Below are 21131 nucleotides of genomic sequence, written 5' to 3' on the forward strand. Positions count from 1 at the left end.
GCATAATGTGATAAAGGAACTCAAGAGTATTCCAAAAAAAGAGTCCCAGACCTGTTTCCAAAATTGGGAACACCATCTAAACCAGCATATAAATGCACAAGGGGACTACTTCGAAGGTGACTGTAGCCACTATTGTATAGTTTCGAATGTAGTTTTTTTACAGATGCATTCCAAGAATTAAATTTTTACACCTCGTAACTTCTCTTGTTTTGCTTGCATTTTCCTCTATATCCCCTTAATGTTAGTCCTACTTGTATCCATAAAATTGATTTATTTGTGTGGTTCACAGTCCTCTTCAAATGAACTCTGTGCACGGCACATTAACAGCATGTTGCTTTAATTAACAGCATTAACTACTGTTGCTTGTATTATTACTTATATTTCCACTATTACAATTCAGGATCTTTCCTCTGCAGTTATTTGCAATACTCCACTACCCTTTCCATCTGGTCTTCTGGTCTATCTTCCCTGAATATGTTATATACTTCCCCCTTCGTATTCTGTTACTGTAAGGATATTCTCTTCTGTTAGCTAAGTCTCACTAATGCCAAGAATTTTAGGTCCCTTTCTATTTATAATTTTATGTGTGTGTTGGATTCATCTGTAGAAATAGATAATGATGACTTCGAAAATTTTCTTAGAACAGATTTAATTATTGGTCGTGTATATATATATATATATATAATTTTCTTATATTTTTCCTCAGTAGGGTATGTAGGGTATTAGCTTCTTGTCAACAGTTTTCTTCCTTAAATATTATTTATTCGGGGGTTTTTTGGGTTTTTTTTTTTCATATTAACTTGTTATTTGTGAAATGTCCAGTATTGTCAGATCTTACATTTTATGCTTCTGCATTACTGACTGCATCATAATTAGTAATTGTAATAAATAATTTGACTGGGATCTGTATAAGAACTCATGAGCCAATACCTGGCATAATTGTGCCATTCGGTGTTATAGTTACAGATACTTAGGATAATTTTTGACAGTTTTCAGTTAAATAAATTATAAGGTTGTTCAGAAAAGGAAGTTGCTGTATTTATATTTTTTTAATGTGTAAGTGAATCCTTTTCAAACATTTTTAATAATATTTCATTAAAAGTAATGCTATATTATTTTCTCCCACTTAGGTTCTTTCCCATATGTCAAACAAGAATAACGCTGAGTCAGTGGCATGTTAAGTGTTAGCACTATTTTTCTGAAGTTCTGTGTAAATGAAGAAAAAAATCACTCTTGTTATATACATTGTATAACTGTAAATAGTAGCATTAAATTGTTTTTTCCATAGATATTATATAACTAATAAGTAATACTGTGTTTATGTTCAATGTGTATATAGTAATTATTACTTTTGGAACTGCAGTTTAATTAATAATAATAGTTAACAACTGACTAATAATAAAAATACAGGAATGGATTGATGAAAATGAGATACTGTACAGAGGACAGCATGGCTTTGTGAAGGGTAGATCATGCCTCAGTAACTTGTTCAAGTTTTATAACAAGGTGACGGCTGAACTGGATAAGGGAAATGGGTTTACAATGATACTGCTGGACCTGGCAAAGGCGTTTGACAGGATACCACATGGAATTCTAATCCGTAAACTACAACATATGGGAATGGATATAGGGTTGGTGAGATGGATAGCTGGGTGGTTGATGGAGAGATATCAAAGAGTAGTTTATTCAGGAGTAGAGTCCAAAAAACGGCCCTGTGACTAGTGGTGTGCCACAGGGTTCTGTTCTTGGACCACTGCTGTTTAATCTGTTCATTAACGATATAGGGAAGGGTCTAAGTGGGACAGTTCATTTGTTCGCTGATGATGCAAAGTTGGGTAGGGCGATAGTGAATGCAGAAGATGTCAAAGTCTTGCAAGATGACTTAGATAGATTGGAGTTCTGGACTAAGGAGAATGGATGTCAATTTAATGTGACAAAATGTAAGGTTATGCATTTCGGAGTGAAAAGATTAGCAGCAGTATACCACATTGGTGGAACTGTACTCCAAGAGATTGATGAGGCCAGGGACTTGGGAGTGTTGGTGGATAGGGAGATGAAGTTTAGGGGGCACATTGCAAAAGTAGCTAAATCAGCTCATCAACTCACTTGGTTGTTGAAAAATACCTTGACGAGCAGAGAAAAACAAGTTATTGTACCTCTGTACCGAGCCCTGATAAGACCTCATCTCGACTACTGTGCCCAGATTTGGTCACCTTGGTTCCTTCTTGATGGGGAGGAGGTTGAGAGGATCCAGAGGCGAGTGACTAAGATGATAGCAGGTCTATGGAATGAACCATATGAGAACAGGTTGAAAATTTGTGGGTTGCAGAAACTAGTTGATAGGCAAAAGAGGGGAGATATGATTGAGACATTCAAATTGCTAAAAGGATTCTATAGGATTAATTCAGATGATATTTTTGAGATCCGGACTGGTGGTGGGAGAACTAGGGGACACCCATGGAAGCTGGGCAAGAGCGTGGTTAGCAGGGGTGTTAGAGCTGGGTTCTTTACTTTTAGAGTGGTAAATGAGTGGAATAAGCTGCCAGAGTCTGTTGTGGGTGCTATGACAGTGAGCGAGTTCAAGGCAAGGTATGATAGATACTGTGAGAATGTTGAACAGCTGTGTGAACATGATGTTTAGGGCCTCCCTCGATGAGTCTAAGGACTCCTGGAGTAGCCCGTGGTAATAATAATAATAATAATAATAAGTATTCTTAGGAAAATTGAAATGAAATTTTTTTAACAGAAATGTTAAAAATCATTCTTGTCATGATTACTAACTGACCTCCAGGTAGTTACTAGACTTACAGATCCAATTCCAACTAGCAACATATCTTTCATATTGAACTTTCAGCTACTTAAGGTAAATCCACCTAGTCTTTGCCTAAAATCTAGAAAGCCTTTCTGGTCCATGGATGAACTCTCTCTTCAGCTACTTAAGGTAATTCTCATTCTTCGTATTTGCAATACACAGTAACAGTGCATTCCACACATCTCCTTTTAGAAACTTGTTCCTCATCTCCTCCTCTACTTTGTGTGTAATCCCATCTTTATTAATCCAGTAATATCATTGATTATCTCTTTTCTGACTAACCACTAAACTCTGGAGTTGTTTTTCCAATTCAGCCACTTTTCCTTAACCAGCATTCCCAGGTGATTGTTCATACTGCTGTAGTATATCAGCAAACAGGTGAATAATTTTTCCCATAAATTAAATTCCAAACAAATAAATTCATTGCATGCATAAAATTGGGAAAGATAAGTAAACTAACACACACACACACACACACACACACACACTCTACCAATAATTGTCCAGAATATCCTTGTTATTTAAATTTATTGAACTTTCCAGGTTTGTTAATAACATACAAACTGATGTACAGTATAGTAGGAAGCAGTATTTCATCATAGCCGTTGAATACAAGCAGTATGGCTACACGACATGAATTCAGTGACTTTGAGAGAGGGGTCATTGTGGGCTGTCACATAGGTGGCATGTCTGTATGTGCCATTGCCAGTCAGCTGGAGCATAAAAATCAACGGTTGGTGATGTGATCAACAAATGGAGATGTTCTGGCATCATTAGTGTAGGGAAACACCCAAGGACGACCTCCGAAAATGACTGACAGGGAGAGGAGGGTGTTAAAATGGGTGGCACGCAAAAACTGGCTACAATTGACATAGACCATCTGTGATGAGTTCCAGAGTGCTGGTAACACCATAGTGAGCACTAATACTATATGAAAAAAACTCAATTTACTAGGTTTCCATGGAAGAGCAGAGGCATATGAGCTGAACATCACAACAATGAACAAGGTAGCTCATCTGGCCTGGTGCAAAGAGCATGTAAACTAGACAATCGACAGTGAAAATTGTACTCTGGAGCAATGGATCAAGGTTCACCTGTTTTCAGTCTGATGGCAGGGTGTAGGTGTGGAGGCAACCTGGTGAACACTTGTTACCACAGTGTGTTGTACCCACAGTAAAGTTTGGTGGTGGTGTAATGGTGTTTGGTGCATTCAGCTAGTTTGGAGTGGGACCACAGGTCGTTGTCCTTGGTTCCATGAAAGCAGCTTAGTAACTTGATATTGTGGATAATCAGGTGCTGCCTGCACTGTAGAGTTTTTATGGAATGGATCCGGTACTATCGACGACAACGCCCCATGCTACAAAGCTGCAATTGTTATGAAATATGAAGAGATGAGTGTTAAACAACTGCCCTGGCCTGCACAGAGTCCTGACCTCAATCCCATCAAACACCCTGTGGGATGAATTGGAGCAATGATTGAGGTCAAGAGCAGCATATCCTTGATTGTCGCTGAACTCAGTGCTGCTTTGATGGAAGAATGGAAACAAATTCTACCTGATGTCTGCTGCACATTGGTAGACAGCCTCCCTCAAAGGGTGCAGGAAGTGATCAAAGCCAAAGGTGGACATACCTGATATTAGGGTTTGCCTGCTGGCATCAATTGTAAATTACTAAAGTGTCCAGACAATTATTGGTAGATAGTGTATATTATTAGTATATTAGTAAACTAATATACTAATAATGTATTAGTATATTAGTAATATACTAATATTACTAATATTAGTATATTACTTTCCAATCATAGTACCTGAAGTACTATGATTGAAAAGTCATAGTTAACTTGATTAACTATGACTTTCCAATCATGTGATGACCAAAACTAATTCAAGCATAATAGCATTAATTACAACATAACAAAAAATTATATCTCCATAATGCAGTCAAAAGTAATAATGCTCATAGAAGGGTGGTAAGTTCTGTTCACTACAAACTTGATATTAACTAGGTCTACCTACTCACTGATGAGACCTCAATAAAGGTTGAAACCGGTCTGGGTAGTGACCTTCTCTCATAATGTAGAACAGTAATACAGCTCCTAGGAGCTAAGTTCACATTATGGGTAAATATCAAGAATAGTGATCGGAGCTTGCTCCACCTTAGACATGAGTTGCCACAGCTTGCACTACCTTAAGGGTCAGTTGCTGCAGTATCCAGGTATTTGCTTACGCTTGGAATCGCCGAACTTTATATAGTTTCTACTATATTCGGCTAAGAAATGATATGGGATATATATCCCTTAACTTAAACAAGTAATAATGCTCGTTTATGGGAAATACTGGATAGTTACCCTTCATAAAGCATAGTGACAGACATATTCAAAAGGAAGTCTACTGTGCATTATTATTATTGTTGTTGTTATACAGGCACCTCCATGGAGTCCAAAGAATCATCACCTGAGACTCAATCTATCATCCTCTCTGAACCCATTAACATACGAAGCACTCACAACTGACTCTGGCAACCCATTCCACTCATTCACAACTCTCGCCAAGCAAAAAATCTAGTCCTCACACCCCTACTAACCACACCTTTATTCAACTTCCAGGATGATCCTTTTTTCTGATCCCTCTAATCAAGTGCTAAAACAAATTCCCTGCATCTATCATATAAAACCCTTTAAGTAACTTAAATGTTTCTGTCATATTCCCTGTTTTTCTCCTGTCAATCAACTTCTGCAATCTACACACATCCTCAATTAATCCTCATAAGGAATCCTCTCCACATCTTATGGGCTACCTTAACAATATGATCTCTAAACTTTAACTCTCTGTCTACCACCCCTAAATCTTTTGCTTCTATTACCTGAAGTACAGTGCAATCAATGCGATACACAGCTTGTAATCTATTTATCCCAAAATGCCTAACTTTACATTTCTCCACGTTAAATTGATGCCCATTATCTTTTGCCAATCCTGACAGGCTATTTAAATCGTCCTGCAAGCTCTCCACATCGTCTTGATTAACTATTACACTATCTAATTTTGCATCATCAGCAAACAACTGAATATTTCCTTTCATCTTATTTCCTATATCGTTAATGTACAAATTAAATAGCAGTGGTCCCAGCACTGAACTTTGTGACACACCACTAGTCACCTGTTTTTTGTTCTATTCTGATCCTCCATTATGCACTTTATGATATCTGTCCAGCAGCCACTCTCTTATCCATTTGACAGTGTCATATCCATCCCCATTTGTTCTAATTTGCATAACAAAGTACAATGTGGTATTATGGAAACAAATTATGGAATGGGAAGGCAATTTCTGTGAAGTTAACAGCCTCTGTACAGTTGTGAAGATACTTCGGGTTCAAACTTTGTTTGCTTACACTTGGATAGGGATTAAAACAAGAATATAATTTCTTATTAGGTATCTTCTTCTCTTCAAGGATTTTCATTTGTCTGTTCTGGCTTCACCTATCTTTCCATCTTGCAACTGGTCTTCTTCTATCTCTCTTTCCCTTTGGTCTGTATTTATCCACCTCTTTTGGTAGCTGATATCTTTTCATCCTAAATAGATGCTCTTTCTATTTCTCTCTATATTTCTTAATCTTTTCATTTATGTTGTAAACATGTAGATCTCTTCTAATGTCTTCATTTTTTTTTATATGGTCCAATTTTGTGCATCCTTTAATTGCTCTTAAAAATCTCATTTTTACAGATTGTATTTTACTTTCATCTTTCTTTTTAACACTCCATGTTTCTGAACCATATAAATGATGGGGACGGGGGCATTATTTTATAAAATTTTAGTTAAGTTTCTTGCCTTTTTTTAATATTATTGTTATTATTCTTCAGTGTCATTTTAATTGTTCCACAGATTTTCTGAAATTTCTTTATTTTTTCATCTATATCTTTTAGATATGTTATTATGTAAGCAAAATAATTGAATTGTGTCACCCGTTCTGTTATTTGGTTTTCTTTTGTGAATTTTTAAGTTGTATTGTTGGCTTAATTTTTTTAATTCATAAAGTGATTCTTGAATGTCGTCTCTATTGTCTTTTGAAGTAATGTGATCATCTACCAAATGTAATGGATATCCTTGTATTTTCATTACATTCCATAATTTTTCTCTGTGTATTTTATCAAAAGCTTTCTCATAATCTATAAAAGCCAGATGAGTCTTGAAATTAAATGGATTTCAAGATTTCAAACTAGGCCATCCATAGCTTGCTGCGTAGAGCTACTGAAAAGTTATATTTTAATTTTTTTCCAAATGCTGGCTTAGTTTGATCAAGTGAATAGTATACCCGTCCACTATCCAACAGGCTGTAGGTTTAAATGAGAGCACGGATGGCAGTGAAGGCCTTCAGGTGGTAGGCCTATTTTCATTGTTCAGTGTGAGACTACCACCCACTATGATTATCAGAAACCTAAAGTCGTTTTAATGAGGCCGTGATGCCACACTGTGTGTATGTGTGTGCGTGTGTGCATGCGTGCACTTTCACATCTCATATATTCATCATACAGTTTTTGAGTTATTGTGATTTTACTCTTTGTTCCTTACTTTCTGGAAACCAGGGTAAAAGATATGATACACTGGTTAAAAGTTTTTTGTTCTATTTTCAAATCTTATTCTACTGCACAGGAATTTTTTCAGTTTGCAAAAAGCAATCGAAAGCCTAGCTTTTCTTTTTATTTTTCTGTATATGATTATTATTCATAATGTAAAAGTTCTTCCAATGTTGTAACTTGCTCTTTTTATTATTATTATTATTATTATTGTTCCGGGAAACTCCAAGGAGTCGACAGACTTATCGAGGGAGGCCATAATCATGTCTGGAACAACTATTCAACATTCACACAGTATCTATCATATCTTGCCTTGAACTCATTCACGGTCGTAGCACCCACAACAGACTCTGGAAGCTTATTCCACTCATTCACCACTCTCCAAGTAAAAAACCTAGCTCTAACACCCTTGTCAACCACGCTCTTGCCCAGCTTCCATGCATGGCCCTAGTCCTCCCACCACCAGTCATATTTTCAAAAATATCTTCTGAATCGATCTTATAAAAACGCTTCAGTAATTTGAATGTCTCAATCATATCACCCCTCCTTTGCCTATTGTCCAATTTCTGCAACCCACAAATCCTCAACCTATTCTCATAAGGTTCATTCCACAGTCCTGCTATCATCTTGGTCACTCGTCTCTGGACCCTCTCCACTTCCTCCCCATCACGAAGAAACCCTGGTGCCCATAACTGGGCACAGAAGTCAGATGGGATCTTATCAAGGCTCGATACAGAGGAACAACAACTTGTTTGTCTCTGCATGTTAAAGTATTTTTCATAAGCCAAGTGATTTGGTGAGCTGTTTTAGTCACTTTTGCAGTGTGCCCCCCTAAACTTCAACTCCCTATCCACCAGCACTTCCAAATCCCTGGCGTCATCAATCTCCTGGAGTACGGTTCCACCAATGCGATATACTGCTGCTGTTCTTTTCACCCCAAAATGCATAACGTTACACTTTGCCACATTAAACTTACATCCATTTTTCCTAGCCCAGTCCTCCAAACTATCCAAATCATCCTGTAAAATTTTGACATCATGTGAACTCACAATTGCTCTACCCAACTTTGCATCATCAGCAAACAAGTGAACACTTCCTCTCAAATCCTTTCCAATATCATTGATGAACAAATTGAAAAGCAGTGATCCAAGAACAGAGCCCTGTGGCACTCCACTAGTCACAAGACGTCTTTTTGACTCCACTCCTGAATAAACCACTCTCTGGTATCTCTCCTTCAACCACCCTCCTATCCATCTTACCAACCCTATATCTATCCCCATCTGCTCCAGTTTACTGATTAGGGTTCCATGTGGTATCCTGTCAAAGGCCTTGGCAAGGTCCAGTAGTATCACTGTAAACCCATTACCCCTATCCAGTTCAGCCGTCACTGTGTTATAAAACGTGAGCAAGTTACTGAGGCATGATCTACCCTTCACAAAACCATGTTGTCCCCCATACAATATCCATTTTTCATCTATCCAATCCTGTATTCTTTTCTTGACTAATTTCTCTAAGACCTTGACAATGATTCCTGATATGCTAATCGGTCGGTAATTTACAACAGCAGTCTTGGAACCACCTTTATGCAGTGGAACTATTTTCCCCTCCTTCCACCCGCTCGGGACTAACCCGGACCCGAGACTCAAATTAAACAAAATGGTCAAGGGTACTGACAATTCTTTAGCTGCTTCTCGTACTACACGAGCTGGTATACCATCCAATCCCACAGATGTATTGACATTGAGGTTATGCAATAGACTACTCACCTCCACTTCATTCACCACAATTCCCGTATAATTTACTGGTTTATTCGTTTCTGCAATGTTACCACCTGGATGATATATTCTTGCAAAGTGCTCACTCAGTAACTCAGCTATCTCAACTGATTCGGTTACCTCCCTACCATCGGCATTCTTTAAAATCATTCTGCCATGTACATTTTTCCTTTTACTTGCTACATATCTAAAAAACTGTTTAGGATTCTCTTTAGCCTGCATGGCCAATGTTCTTTCGTAATCCTTTTTTGCTTTTCTAACCACACTCGTCACCCTTCTGGCCTGCGCTTTATACCGTTCATGTGCCTGCTGGTCACCTTTCTCCTTAAATTCCCTCCATAGTTGTTTTTTTTTTGCAGCTGAAGCTTAATGGTGTTATTCATCCATTTAACCCCTACTTGATTTATTATTCGGACTCTAGGTATACAGTCAGCCATTGCTTCATGCAAACACTTCCTAACTACCTCCCATGCACTATCAACTTCTAGTCCTTGCAGTTGTACATGCCATTGCACTGAGCCAATCAAACTCCTAAGCTTGTCATACTTTCCCGCCCGATAATTCCACATATACCCTGTCTTAATTGAAAATTCTACACCTTTAGCCACCTCCCAAGTCAAGACCCTATGATCACTCTCACCGATTGGTGGCAATGTGGTCATATTTGTTACAGCCAAATCCTCAGATGTAATTACTAGGTCAAGCACTCTCTGACCCCTAGTATTTTCCATTGCATGCTGTCGCAGATAGTTATCCCTTAATAACCGCATAAAATCCAATTCGTTCCTCCCGTGTGTCCTCTCCTCGCTCCAATCAATGCGACCATAGTTGAAATCTCCCATAATAATCACCCTCCTTCCACTCATTTCTTCTATTTGCTTGTGCATACTGTCACCACATTTTTCAATCACCTGGTCTATAGCAGCACCCAATTGTATATTTAGTTCTGCTAACCACAATCTCACACCAAATGGCCTCAAATGTGCTCTTTTCTCTATCCTGCAATTCAACTTCTATTCTCCTTGGCTGTAGCTCATCAGCTATCATCAACAATACTCCTCCCCCCATTTTATTCTCTCTGTCATTCCTGAACACACTATACCCATCACATTCAATCCCACTAGCTATATCATCTACAGTCAGCCATGTTTCACTAATACCAATAACCTGTGGTCTGGAAGTGTACACTAATACTCCTAGTATTAGTGTACATGAATTTAAGACCCCCATTAGCCCCCACCCTACCTTGATGCCTTATATTAACTATCCCACTCTGGTTTGTTGTCCTTATTTGCTCTAGCATGTTATATTCATTCTTACATTCAACTGCCTCCCTAAGGACTGTATATCTATGTAGTGGATGTGATTTGCACATCCACTACATTCAGCAACACTCTCTCTCAAGTCTTCTTACACCATAACCATTCAAATGCAGGCCATCCATCTTATATAGATCCTTTTCCCATCAAACTCACTCCACACGTCCACAAATTCCACACCACTCGTCATACATAACCCACGCATAAAGTCATTCGCAATTATGGCCCTCCTTTTAAACATTTCACTGTCATACCTTGGCAAAAGACTAATCATTCTAACTCTCTCACTCTTTTCTTTTGCTACCTCACACAATTCATTCAGATCATGGTACCCATATATAAAAAGGGAAATAAAACTGAATGTGAGAATTAAAGAGGTATTTCTCTACTGTTCCTGATAAGATTTACACAAATATACTTGAGAAACGGTTAAGAAGGAGTGTGAAAGAACAAGCTGGATTCAGGCTAAATAGAAGCTGTCAGGATCAGACTTTCAATTTATATTACTGTCTATTGTTATTTGTTCTATTATCTGAATTAGTTCAATATTTGTCATTACTTTAGCTTTACTGCAGTTTATAATTCTTCGTGATCGGGTAAAGGTACTTAATTCATTCACTATTTCTTCTAATCTGAACCTTAATCTTTAATAAATCCTTAATGGAAGTATAAAAGTCTTATAGTGACTGCGCTGCATAGTTCAGAAGGCCTGGACAGAGGGACGAATTCCGGATGATTGGAGTAGAGCTCATAGTACCCATATATAAAAAGGGAAATAAAACTGAATGTGAGAATTAAAGAGGTATTTCTCTAATGTTCCTGATAAGATTTACACAAATATACTTGAGAAACAGTTAAGAAGAGTGTGAAAGAACAAGCTGGATTCAGGCTAAATAGAATCTGTCAGGATCAGACTTTGAACAAATATAACAAAGATCTGTATTTAAGTTTTGTAGATCTGGAAAAGGCATATGACAAGGTGCCAAGAGAGAAACTATTCAATATGCTACAGTTATATGGTGTCAATGGGGCATTATATATCAAGCAATACTTAGTCTTTATTTGAGTTGTAAGTCAGCAGTTAGAATTGAAGGAAGTACAGGAAGATGGTTTAATGTTAAATCTGATGTCAGACAAGGATGTATATTATCCCCTCTGTTATTCTTTATCTATATGGATTGCATTATGAAGGAAAGTGGTATTAAACCTGATATCAAAATTGGAGATGTTAATGACAGCTCTTTGCTTTATGCGGACAATGTTATATTTCTAAATAAATTCACTAGAATTCTGCAAGATTCCCTGACTAAATTGAATAACTGTTGTAATAGATATGGTATGAAGGTCAGCAATAATAAGACAAAGACAATGAAAATAGGCAGAAGCATTGTGAATGGCGAACCTATAGAACAAGTGAAACATTTCAGCTGCTTAGGCACAATTTTTAGTGAAGATGGTAAATTAAATATGGAAATAAACAACAGATTCAACAAAGCTGGTATAATAGGAAGTCACTGAATAAATTTATATGGAATAAGAGAGAAATTAGCTGTATACAAGATAGTATTTGAACCAATATTAACTAATGGATCTGAGAGCTAGGTCAGAAGTAAAACACTTGACCAAAAACTAGAGACATCAGATATGAGAGTCCTGAGAAAGATTAAGGTCATGAACAGATGGCATCAATGGCAATATCATATTAAAAACAAGGATATTAGGAATGAACTTGACATTGTCAGCATTCAGGAATGCATTAACATAGCTAATCTCAAGTGGTATGGTCACTTAAACAGAATGGGGAGAGGAAAGATTAGCAAAACAAGTGTTCTCTGCCGGGTTGGCAGGAAAAAGATCCAAAGGAAGACCAAGATATAGGTGGATTGATAAAGTAAAACATTTCTTAGAATATAGAAATATAAGATCTGATAATGTTGGAATCTTGACAGGTAACAAACTGATTTGGAGCAAAATTGTAGATAGGAAGTTATTAATGATGTAAATTTTTCATGTAGTACTATCATATCCTGTACATGGCAGGAATTTGATGATGATCCTTAACCTGTCTAATACTAATGAGCTATATGTTTGCATCCTTTTTTTTTTTTTTCCTTTCAGCGCATGTGGGGAAGGGAGGGGGATTCACTTTTTGTTCATCCTCATCCACACTTTTCAAGTATACATGAGTAAACTTTACCTAGTACATCTGATACAAAAATTTTGTTATAATACTATTTTCTCTCTCTCTCTCTCTCTCTCTCTATATATATATATATATATATGTTGGTGAAAAGAGAGCTATTTTCCAGCCATATGTGATTTTAATAATCATGTTCTGAATTATGTGGAATTATTTATTCAGTTAGGTGCTGTCTATGTCTAGTGTTCTATGGCCTGCATATAATAATGTATCAGTTGGCAGTTTCGTCTTTTTGCTTACAGTTTTCTTGTGATCATTACTTGGTTAGTCCATCATCTCTTAGTAAATCTGGATTTGTTGCTTTATTTTTTCAAATTATTTGTAATGCTTTACTTAGTACTGTTAAAATGAGGGCCATCCGCTTTCTCATTATTTATTTTCAGGTCTTCTCTGTTGTCTAAATATGAGTCTTTGATATATTTCTTTCATTGTTCTAGGATATCTTGTCTCTTTGAAAAATAAATCGTTTTATTATTATTATTTTGTGGCACCTCCAAGGAGTCCAAAGACTCATCGAGGGGTTGCACCTGCTCTACAACTCCCTGTTTCCGTTACACCAATGCCATCTACTGCTCACCACCACCACTAGTATTTTTTGTCTGGAAACTGCATGTGTCTTAAAAGCCAATTTTTCTGTATGCAGGATGAAAAACCCAAGTTTTCAGGAGAAAAAACCCTGCTACCTCCATATGAGATCAGTTAACTCATATTCAATTGAAAAATTCCACATAAAGATTCCTCCCATCATGATGAGAATTGTATTTAGTCCTTTTCTGATCAAAGGGTGCAACATACTGTCGTTCTTCCAATTGCTCTATGGAGGTGCTTGATGCTCAGCTTGCAAGATAGCAGGTGTTTTATGGTCATGTGGTGTAAGCTTTCTCTACCTCGACAAAGCACAATTGAACAGGAACTTGGTATAAGTGACCACTCCATATTAGATTGGTGTCATTCTGCAATTTTTTTTGTTTTTTATCTTTTTTAATGCATCAGAATTTTTTTTTTCTTCATGTGAATTCCTTAATCTTATTAAATTTTAAAAAAGCATGGTGTGTGAGTAATACATCTGAGTTTTTTTTTTTTTCTTCATGTCAATTCCTTAATCTTATTAAATTTTAAAAAAGCATGGTGTGTGAGTAATACATCTGAGTTTTTTTTTTTTCTTCGTGTGAATTCCTTAATCTTATTAAATTTTAAAAAATCATAGTGTGTGAGTCTTCACATTCTTGCCATTTGCCATTCATCCATCATGTTTCCTTTGCTTTATTCCTATTTCTTTGTTTTATTTGCTATCTTTTTAGGTTTTAAATCTTCTGGTGTTTTAAGCATTATTTTCTATTAAATCATTCATAGTCTTAACTATAACACCACCTGCATTTTGCAGTTCATCATTCTCACGGTAATGTAGGTCTTCATATTGATTGCCTGTTTCTTGAGCATATTTATTGGAATCATTATATTAGCACCCAGAGCCAGCACTAGGGTCGTTGTCGCCCACATGCAATGTCTAATAAGTGCCCCTGTAACGATTTGGGCATGTGTGGTTCTTTTATGATAATAAAAATTTAAATTATTTTAAATTTCTTAAATAAATTTTGACAGAACAGCCACACGTTGGTTCACTAAATGTAACGAACTGGGGTTGTTGACTAGGCAGGATAATCGTTAAAAACCTGAATATTCAAAAAATTCTCAAAAGTTAAAGCAAATTTTGGATAAAGCTACTTCACTTTAATCGTTGAATATAATGATAGAGGGATTATAGCCTTCTCACCGATCCAAATCGCTAACAAAATTAGAATGAATTTTAATTAAAATTAAAATTTATTTAAACTAAGGTTTAAAAAATTCTTGCATTTTACAAGTTACTAAATTCTTAGTAACTTGTAAAAATGTTTTAATCATTTTTATAAGTGGAACTATCTTTTAGAAAAATAAAAGAAACTCAAGATAGATGAGAAAATAAGAAAAGAAATCAGAAATAATTAGAACATTTAATATAAGTATTCAAAAAATAACATCTTCAGAATAACAGAAAATAAATTAAATTACATAAATATACTTGAAATTTTTTTAATTAAAATTTTAGGGTTTTTGATTTCATATTCACAAAATTAGAAATAATGGTCTTAACGTCTAATTCCGCACATATATCATTTTCAATAACTATTAACGCCAAACTAACAAGCCTTTTTTGTGACATATTTGTTCTTAAGTAGGTTTTGATCAATTTCAACTTGGAAAAGGAACGTTCACTGCTCGCTACACTAACAGGTAAGGTTAATAGTATTCTTAAAGCAATTGAAAAGTTAGGGAAAGATAAATTATTGGACAATAAAATTAAGAACAACGAAAGGGTTTTGAATATTTAAATTATCCTTCCGAAAAATATCTCAGAAAGCATAACTCGTCATATAGTTCTATTGCATTTACGTCTTTATTGTCGCCGTCCTTCAAGAGAATCTCTAAATCGTCAGAATTTTTTCGTAAATCTTTGTTATTAATTTGTAGTAATCTATACAAGAAATTGAAATTATCATAATATGTTTTTAGTTGTTCAAAACATTCTATTAACGAACACATTGCAACGTCTAGAAGTGTATGAAACACATTCACTCTAAATGTATCTTCTGGCAATTGTGGCATTTCGTCATGATGCTCATAGTCATATTGTCGTGTCTTCTTTCGTTGTTGGACTTCCGTACCAGTTTTAAATTCTTGTTCTCCATCCACCTCTTCACTCAGTTCTTTTGCCGTTTTAGAACTTCTTTAAAATTTGTATCTGATCGATACTCTTATAAGAATATTTTTAAGTTTTCGATAGATTCTAAAGCAAGTGTAATGTTCATATTTTTGTCTTGAAGCATTTTACTCACAGGGTTTATTCTGTTAAGTAAATCATGCCCAGTTATAAGAGTGCAAATAAATTTCTAGTCCTTTATTTTAGCACATGATGTTTGTGCTTCATGCTGAAGTTCTTTATTAAAATTTTCATTATTAAAAGTGCATTGTAAATTTCTCCTGACTGATATCGTAGAGGGCGGATTGCATTAATTTTACTTTCCCATTGCGTTTCTGATGGCTGTTTCAATGTTAATTTTTTTACGAACTCAGCATGAAGGACATTTCATTCTCTTACAAACGTTGGGAAGTCCTTTTAAAGGATTGCCCAACGTTTGTAAGATAATGAAAAGAAATTGTATATTTCTTGAATAATTGCAAAGAATCTAATTGTATCTGCATTCACTTTGGCTGCATCGTTAATGATTAAATTTAGAGTATGAGCAGCACATGGCACGTAAAAAGCTCGAGGATTTTTGTTGAAAAGCAAATTTTGGAACCCATATTTTTTCCCTTTCATATTTGCCCCATTGTCATACCCTTGACCTGACATGTCTTCAATGGGAATGTTCCATTTTTCCAGTTATTCCATTATTGTTGCACATAAACCACGTCATGTGGAATCTGATATATCTGCAAAACCTAAAAAGTTTTTCCTGATCTTGACAATTCCATTGTCACAGGAAACAAAGCAAATAATAATGGTCATTTGTTCTGTTTTACTTACATCAGGTGTGCAGTCTAAAATTATGGAATAATATTTAGATTTTCGAATTGATAATAAAATTGTATCCCTGATTGCGTTACTTAACACATTCGCTGCCAACTACGAGTATACTCGTAGTTTGTATATGAGCTTCACAAGCCAACTACAAGTATACTCGTATGTCGATTTACCGACCTCCTATGCCAAACATGAGTTAACCCTTAGTATAATTACCTTAATTTGGACCCTTCGATTCTGAATAAAGTGGAGAGCATGTCTGGGGGCTTGATAGAAAGGAAATAATTTCAATTGGTATGTCAATTACCAACCTCCTATGCCAAGCACGAGTTAATCCGTAGTATAACATGTAATTTGTAAATCAATTTAAAACTGATAAAAATCAATAAAAATAATAAAATGAAATCAATAAAATTAAAACTAATTTATTCAAATTATGAATGATACACTTGAAAACAATTTTCCACGCACAATGATGGTTTTTCCTGGTAAATAGGACAATAATTACGTGTTTCGTGTACATACGTGGCATGGCTTTGTCGGCGAATATTTTTTTCTGTAGGTGGTAAAATTTCCAAATAATGAAGATCCCGAATCATGCTGATAATCTGTGATGCTGTAAGCTTATCCATTCCAACAAAAACTGAGATAAATTGATCTCTAAATTTTAATGCAGTCATTGCATTTCCAGTAATTATATTATAAAATTTATGCGCTTTTTGAATGTATATATCAAGAATGCGTATTGCCAATTTCTTTTGCCAACTAATTGTCTTTCGTAAGGGGGAAATAGTAAGAAAGCATTTGATCAGAAAGATCGATGCCTGACATACTCAAATTATAGTCCCTAATGATATTTAGTTTTAATTGAATTTTACCATTCTCATTTTTTGCATCAACCATTTAAAATTGTGCATATTTGAAATGGAAAGAACTTTCCTCTTATCCTTCCATTTGCGATGATGAATTCGTTAAATTCATCATTGCTCATATTAGCGTAAACTTCTAATTCTTTATCAGTAAGTTTTCTTTTACTGGTCATGGCGAAACTGAAGGTTTTTAGAGACTAGACGCAATAAACACATTCGTCAGCACATGTAATATATGGGTGGGGTGATATGAGATTACTTGTAGTTGGCGTATGAAACAAAATTCTGTCTGATAAGCCAGCTACGAGATTACTCGTAATGACCTTGAAGACACGAAAGCACTTGGCGTGCGGGAACAAACTATGGCCGAGGAGCGTGGCAGCAAACGTCTTAAAGTTTCCAATATTTCATTTTAACTGTCTTTACTCAAATAGTGTACTCTATTGTTTCGTTGTAGGGTCCTTTCAACATGATTTTCCATAACAGGATCAAACTTTGCAAACAGTTCGACTAATTTTAAAAAATTGCCATTATTCCTTTTATATAATTTATCAGATCTGCGAAAAGCTAAATTTTGGCTACCAAGGAATTTTATAATTTCATTCAAGCATTCTAAAACACTCATCCAATGTTTCTTTTCCGTTGAGTCTGGCAATCATTGGTAGTTTTGTTTTTTAAATTTTTATCAACTTCCTTCCATTTTAAGAAATTTTTCATGTGAGTTAAACTAGTCTCATGTCTATGCAAAGTTGTACTTACATTTCTCCAATCGTTATAAACCTTCTACAAGACTCAGTAGGTGATTCAGTAGGTGCGAAAGGTTTGCAACAAAAGCAAAAAACAGAATTTAAAGTTTCGGAATGAATTAGCCATGTTCTTGGCACGAACTCACCGTTTTCCATTTTTCTATTATAATACGTGTAGCCAAATTTACGGCCATATGTATCTCTGGGATATATTATATTTTTCTTTTGAACAGGCCCATTTCAATTAAAACAACTTGTAGTTTTTCATCAATATTTCTCCATTCACTTGGATCTTCTAAATTTACAGAGACTAACGATGTGTTAGTTTCATGGTCAACTACAACTAAATCTTCTCCTAACTGTTTTTCACTTAAATCATGCTTCTTGTTATCTTGTTCAATAGTTGCAGTAGTGTTTCATGCAAACTGGATGATGTGCACGGTTCTTCAACTCTGATTTCTGATGTATCGAGTTGGTTACAACCTGCATCAGAATATTTTAATATATTAACAAATTTATTAAGAGCCCCAGTTTGTTTCTTAACATCTGCTTCTTTCGCAGCATGACGCTTATGATTTTGTGCACCAGATAACTTTTTTTTAATTTTTGATTCCATTTCTATTTTATACCCACAAATTATTACACAACACAGAGACGAAATAATAGTCCACACTGTGCTACTGTCAGTAGCCTACTGAGATGCCTACCATATGACTGGTTAACTAGCAACAAATGTTTTTTACGAAAATTTGTTTCTGCACATAAAAACTGTTCACCGTTTCACTTTAGATAGACTGCAGTAGACACAACTCTGCAGGCAAGCATTTAGCCTGCTCTCGCTGCAAAATTGTAAACAGCCGACTGATCAAAGAGGCGGCAATATACAATTTTTTTTAATTTTTATTCAGTGTATCCGGCCTTATTTATTTTAATATTGATCATTCTAAGAATTTTTTGTTTTCATGATAAAAATTTTGTTTCTTAAAAATGTACTTATGAACAGTGCCCCAGCAGCGGTGCCTGCATGCCCGCTTTCGCTGGCCCTGTTAGTACCATGGGTAGGCTTGTGTTTTTTTATCCTCCAAAACATGAGGTAGTAGTCTCACACCAGGTGATGAAATTCATCTCCCACTTAAAGCCATTCATAAACATCATTCTTGCAGCACAATAATGTGAACCTACAGTCTGTTTGTTAAGAGTTTTTCAATGGTAAAAAATAAAATAATTTTCACTATGCTGATGACATCACTGTAGTAACAAATAACTAAATAAAGCTAGAAGAAATAATAAATGAACTAAGTACATTTACCTGATCAAGTAGAATTATATAAACTGCAGTAAAGCTAAAGTAATGACAAATATGGAACTAATCCAGATAATAGAACAAATAGCATTAGACAGTAATATAAAAAGAGCAAGTTACAACTTTGGAAGAACTTGTACATTATCAATAACAAGCATATTCAGAAAAATAAAAAGAAAAGCTAGTCTTTTGATTACTTTTGGCAAACTGAAAAAATTTTCGTGTGCAGTAGAATAAGATCTGAAAGTAGAACAAAGGGCTTTTAACCAGTGCATCATACCATTTACTCTGGTTTCCAGAAATTAAGGAACAAAGAATAAATCACAATAACTCAAAAACTGTATGATGAATTTTTATGCAATTTGGTTAAAAACAATATGATATGAGATGTGAAAAATGCCACACACACACACACACACACACACACAGTGTGGCATCAAGGCCTATTAAACAAATTGCCATCCTTTAATCTCTCTGCTACCCTCTGTAATTGGATAGCCAGCTTTCTCTCTCTCTCTCTCTCTGGTCATTCTCTACAAGTCAGAGCAGATGGCTCTGTCTCTCTCTCTCTGGTCGTTCTCTACAAGTCAGAGCAGATGGCTCTGTCTCTCTCTCTGGTCGTTCTCTACAAGTCAGAGCAGATGGCTCTGTCTCTCTCTCTCTCTCAAAGCTTTACCATATTGGAGTGCCTCAAGGCTCTGTCCAACATGGTACTACTCACAATCATCACTAATCCTACATGCAGCTTTGCAGATGCTCTACTCATTTGACAAACGATGTAGTACTCTGACATCCCAGGCTGCAAGATCATCTATAATTGGTGCCTTCAGCACTATCCTTCAATGGGAGTAGGACAATCTTGTCATGTTCGATGCCACCAGCAGTCTTGCTTTTTCTCTTGGAAAGGAGATCTCAACTCAGCTATCCTCACCCTCAGTAATACATAAATCACCAGACAAGATCAGATTTCTCTGCTTGGATTAATATTTACCTCCAGTCTCTCCTGGTATAAGCACATCACAACTGAGGATACTACTGATCAGAAAACTAACCATTTTCTTTCATTCAAGATGCTATTTTATATTCAACCAGCTATTAACTATATTCAAATCCCAAATCCAAGGTGCTATTCATTCAAGATGCTATTTTACATTCAACCAGCTATTAACTATATACAAATCCACCCATGCTTAGAATACTGCTTACATGTGTAGGGTGGTGCACCTGTAGATGATCCCTCTCTTACAAATACACTTCAACCGCTATCTCACAGATACAGTGTTTCAGCAATGTGTCTATTCTACAGGTACTTTCATGGTCACTTCTCCAGTGAATTGGCAACCACCATTCCTTCGCTTTCTGTTGCACCAGTTAATACAAGAATAGAATACAAGACATGGAAGTTCAGCACCAGGTTGACAATATTGAAAAGTAAACACAAATGATATCTTACAGAAGCTGCAGACATCAAATAAAGATGGAAAGAGTATGCAGAAGCCCTTTACAGAAAGGACTCCAAAATTACTGAGAAATTTGAAGAGCAGGATTATACACAGAAGCTAGTACCGCTGGAGAGTGAAGTGAGGTGGGCACTACAACAGCTATTCAGTAAGAAAGCACTAAGGGGGGGGGGGGGGATTGAATACCTATTGAGCTGGGAGAGGCAGTTAAAATTTTAACAGCTCTATGTCAGCGAATTTATATCATAACTACATGGCCTAGGGAATGGAAAAAATCAGTTTAATATAGCTTTATTGAAGAAAGGTGATGCAAGAGAGTGTGAAAATTGCAGAACTATAGCACTGATTTCTCATGCAAGTAAAGTCTTACTTAAGATCATTCAGAAAAGACTGGAACCATTCATGAAGAGAGAAATGCCAGATGAACAGGCAGGATTTAGAAAAGGCAGAGGTACAAGACATCAGATCTCCAATGTGAGATGGATAATAGAAAGAGCACAGGAATATCAAA

The 21131-nt window shown here is 35.9% G+C and overlaps 1 protein-coding gene across 4 annotated transcripts in view; it reads left to right on the forward strand.

Annotated features, from left to right (window-relative positions):
* Positions 1 to 1289, forward strand: part of LOC150101039 (uncharacterized) — a 592625-nt gene extending 591336 nt beyond the window's left edge. For all 4 annotated transcript variants that reach the window (XM_090401634.1, XM_090401633.1, XM_090401632.1 and 1 more), the window contains exon 28: positions 1131 to 1289. In XM_090401634.1, coding sequence (XP_090257760.1) covers positions 1131 to 1181 — 51 coding nt within the window. In that variant the 3' untranslated portion in view covers positions 1182 to 1289. The remainder of the gene's footprint in view (positions 1 to 1130) is intronic.
* Positions 1290 to 21131: the final 19842 nt, after the last annotated feature.

Source organism: Typopeltis vanoorti, chromosome 12 (genome assembly GCF_054136105.1).
Source record: "Typopeltis vanoorti isolate ZY-2024b chromosome 12, IOZ_Tvanoo_1.0, whole genome shotgun sequence".
Lineage (NCBI taxonomy): Eukaryota > Metazoa > Arthropoda > Arachnida > Uropygi > Thelyphonidae > Typopeltis > Typopeltis vanoorti.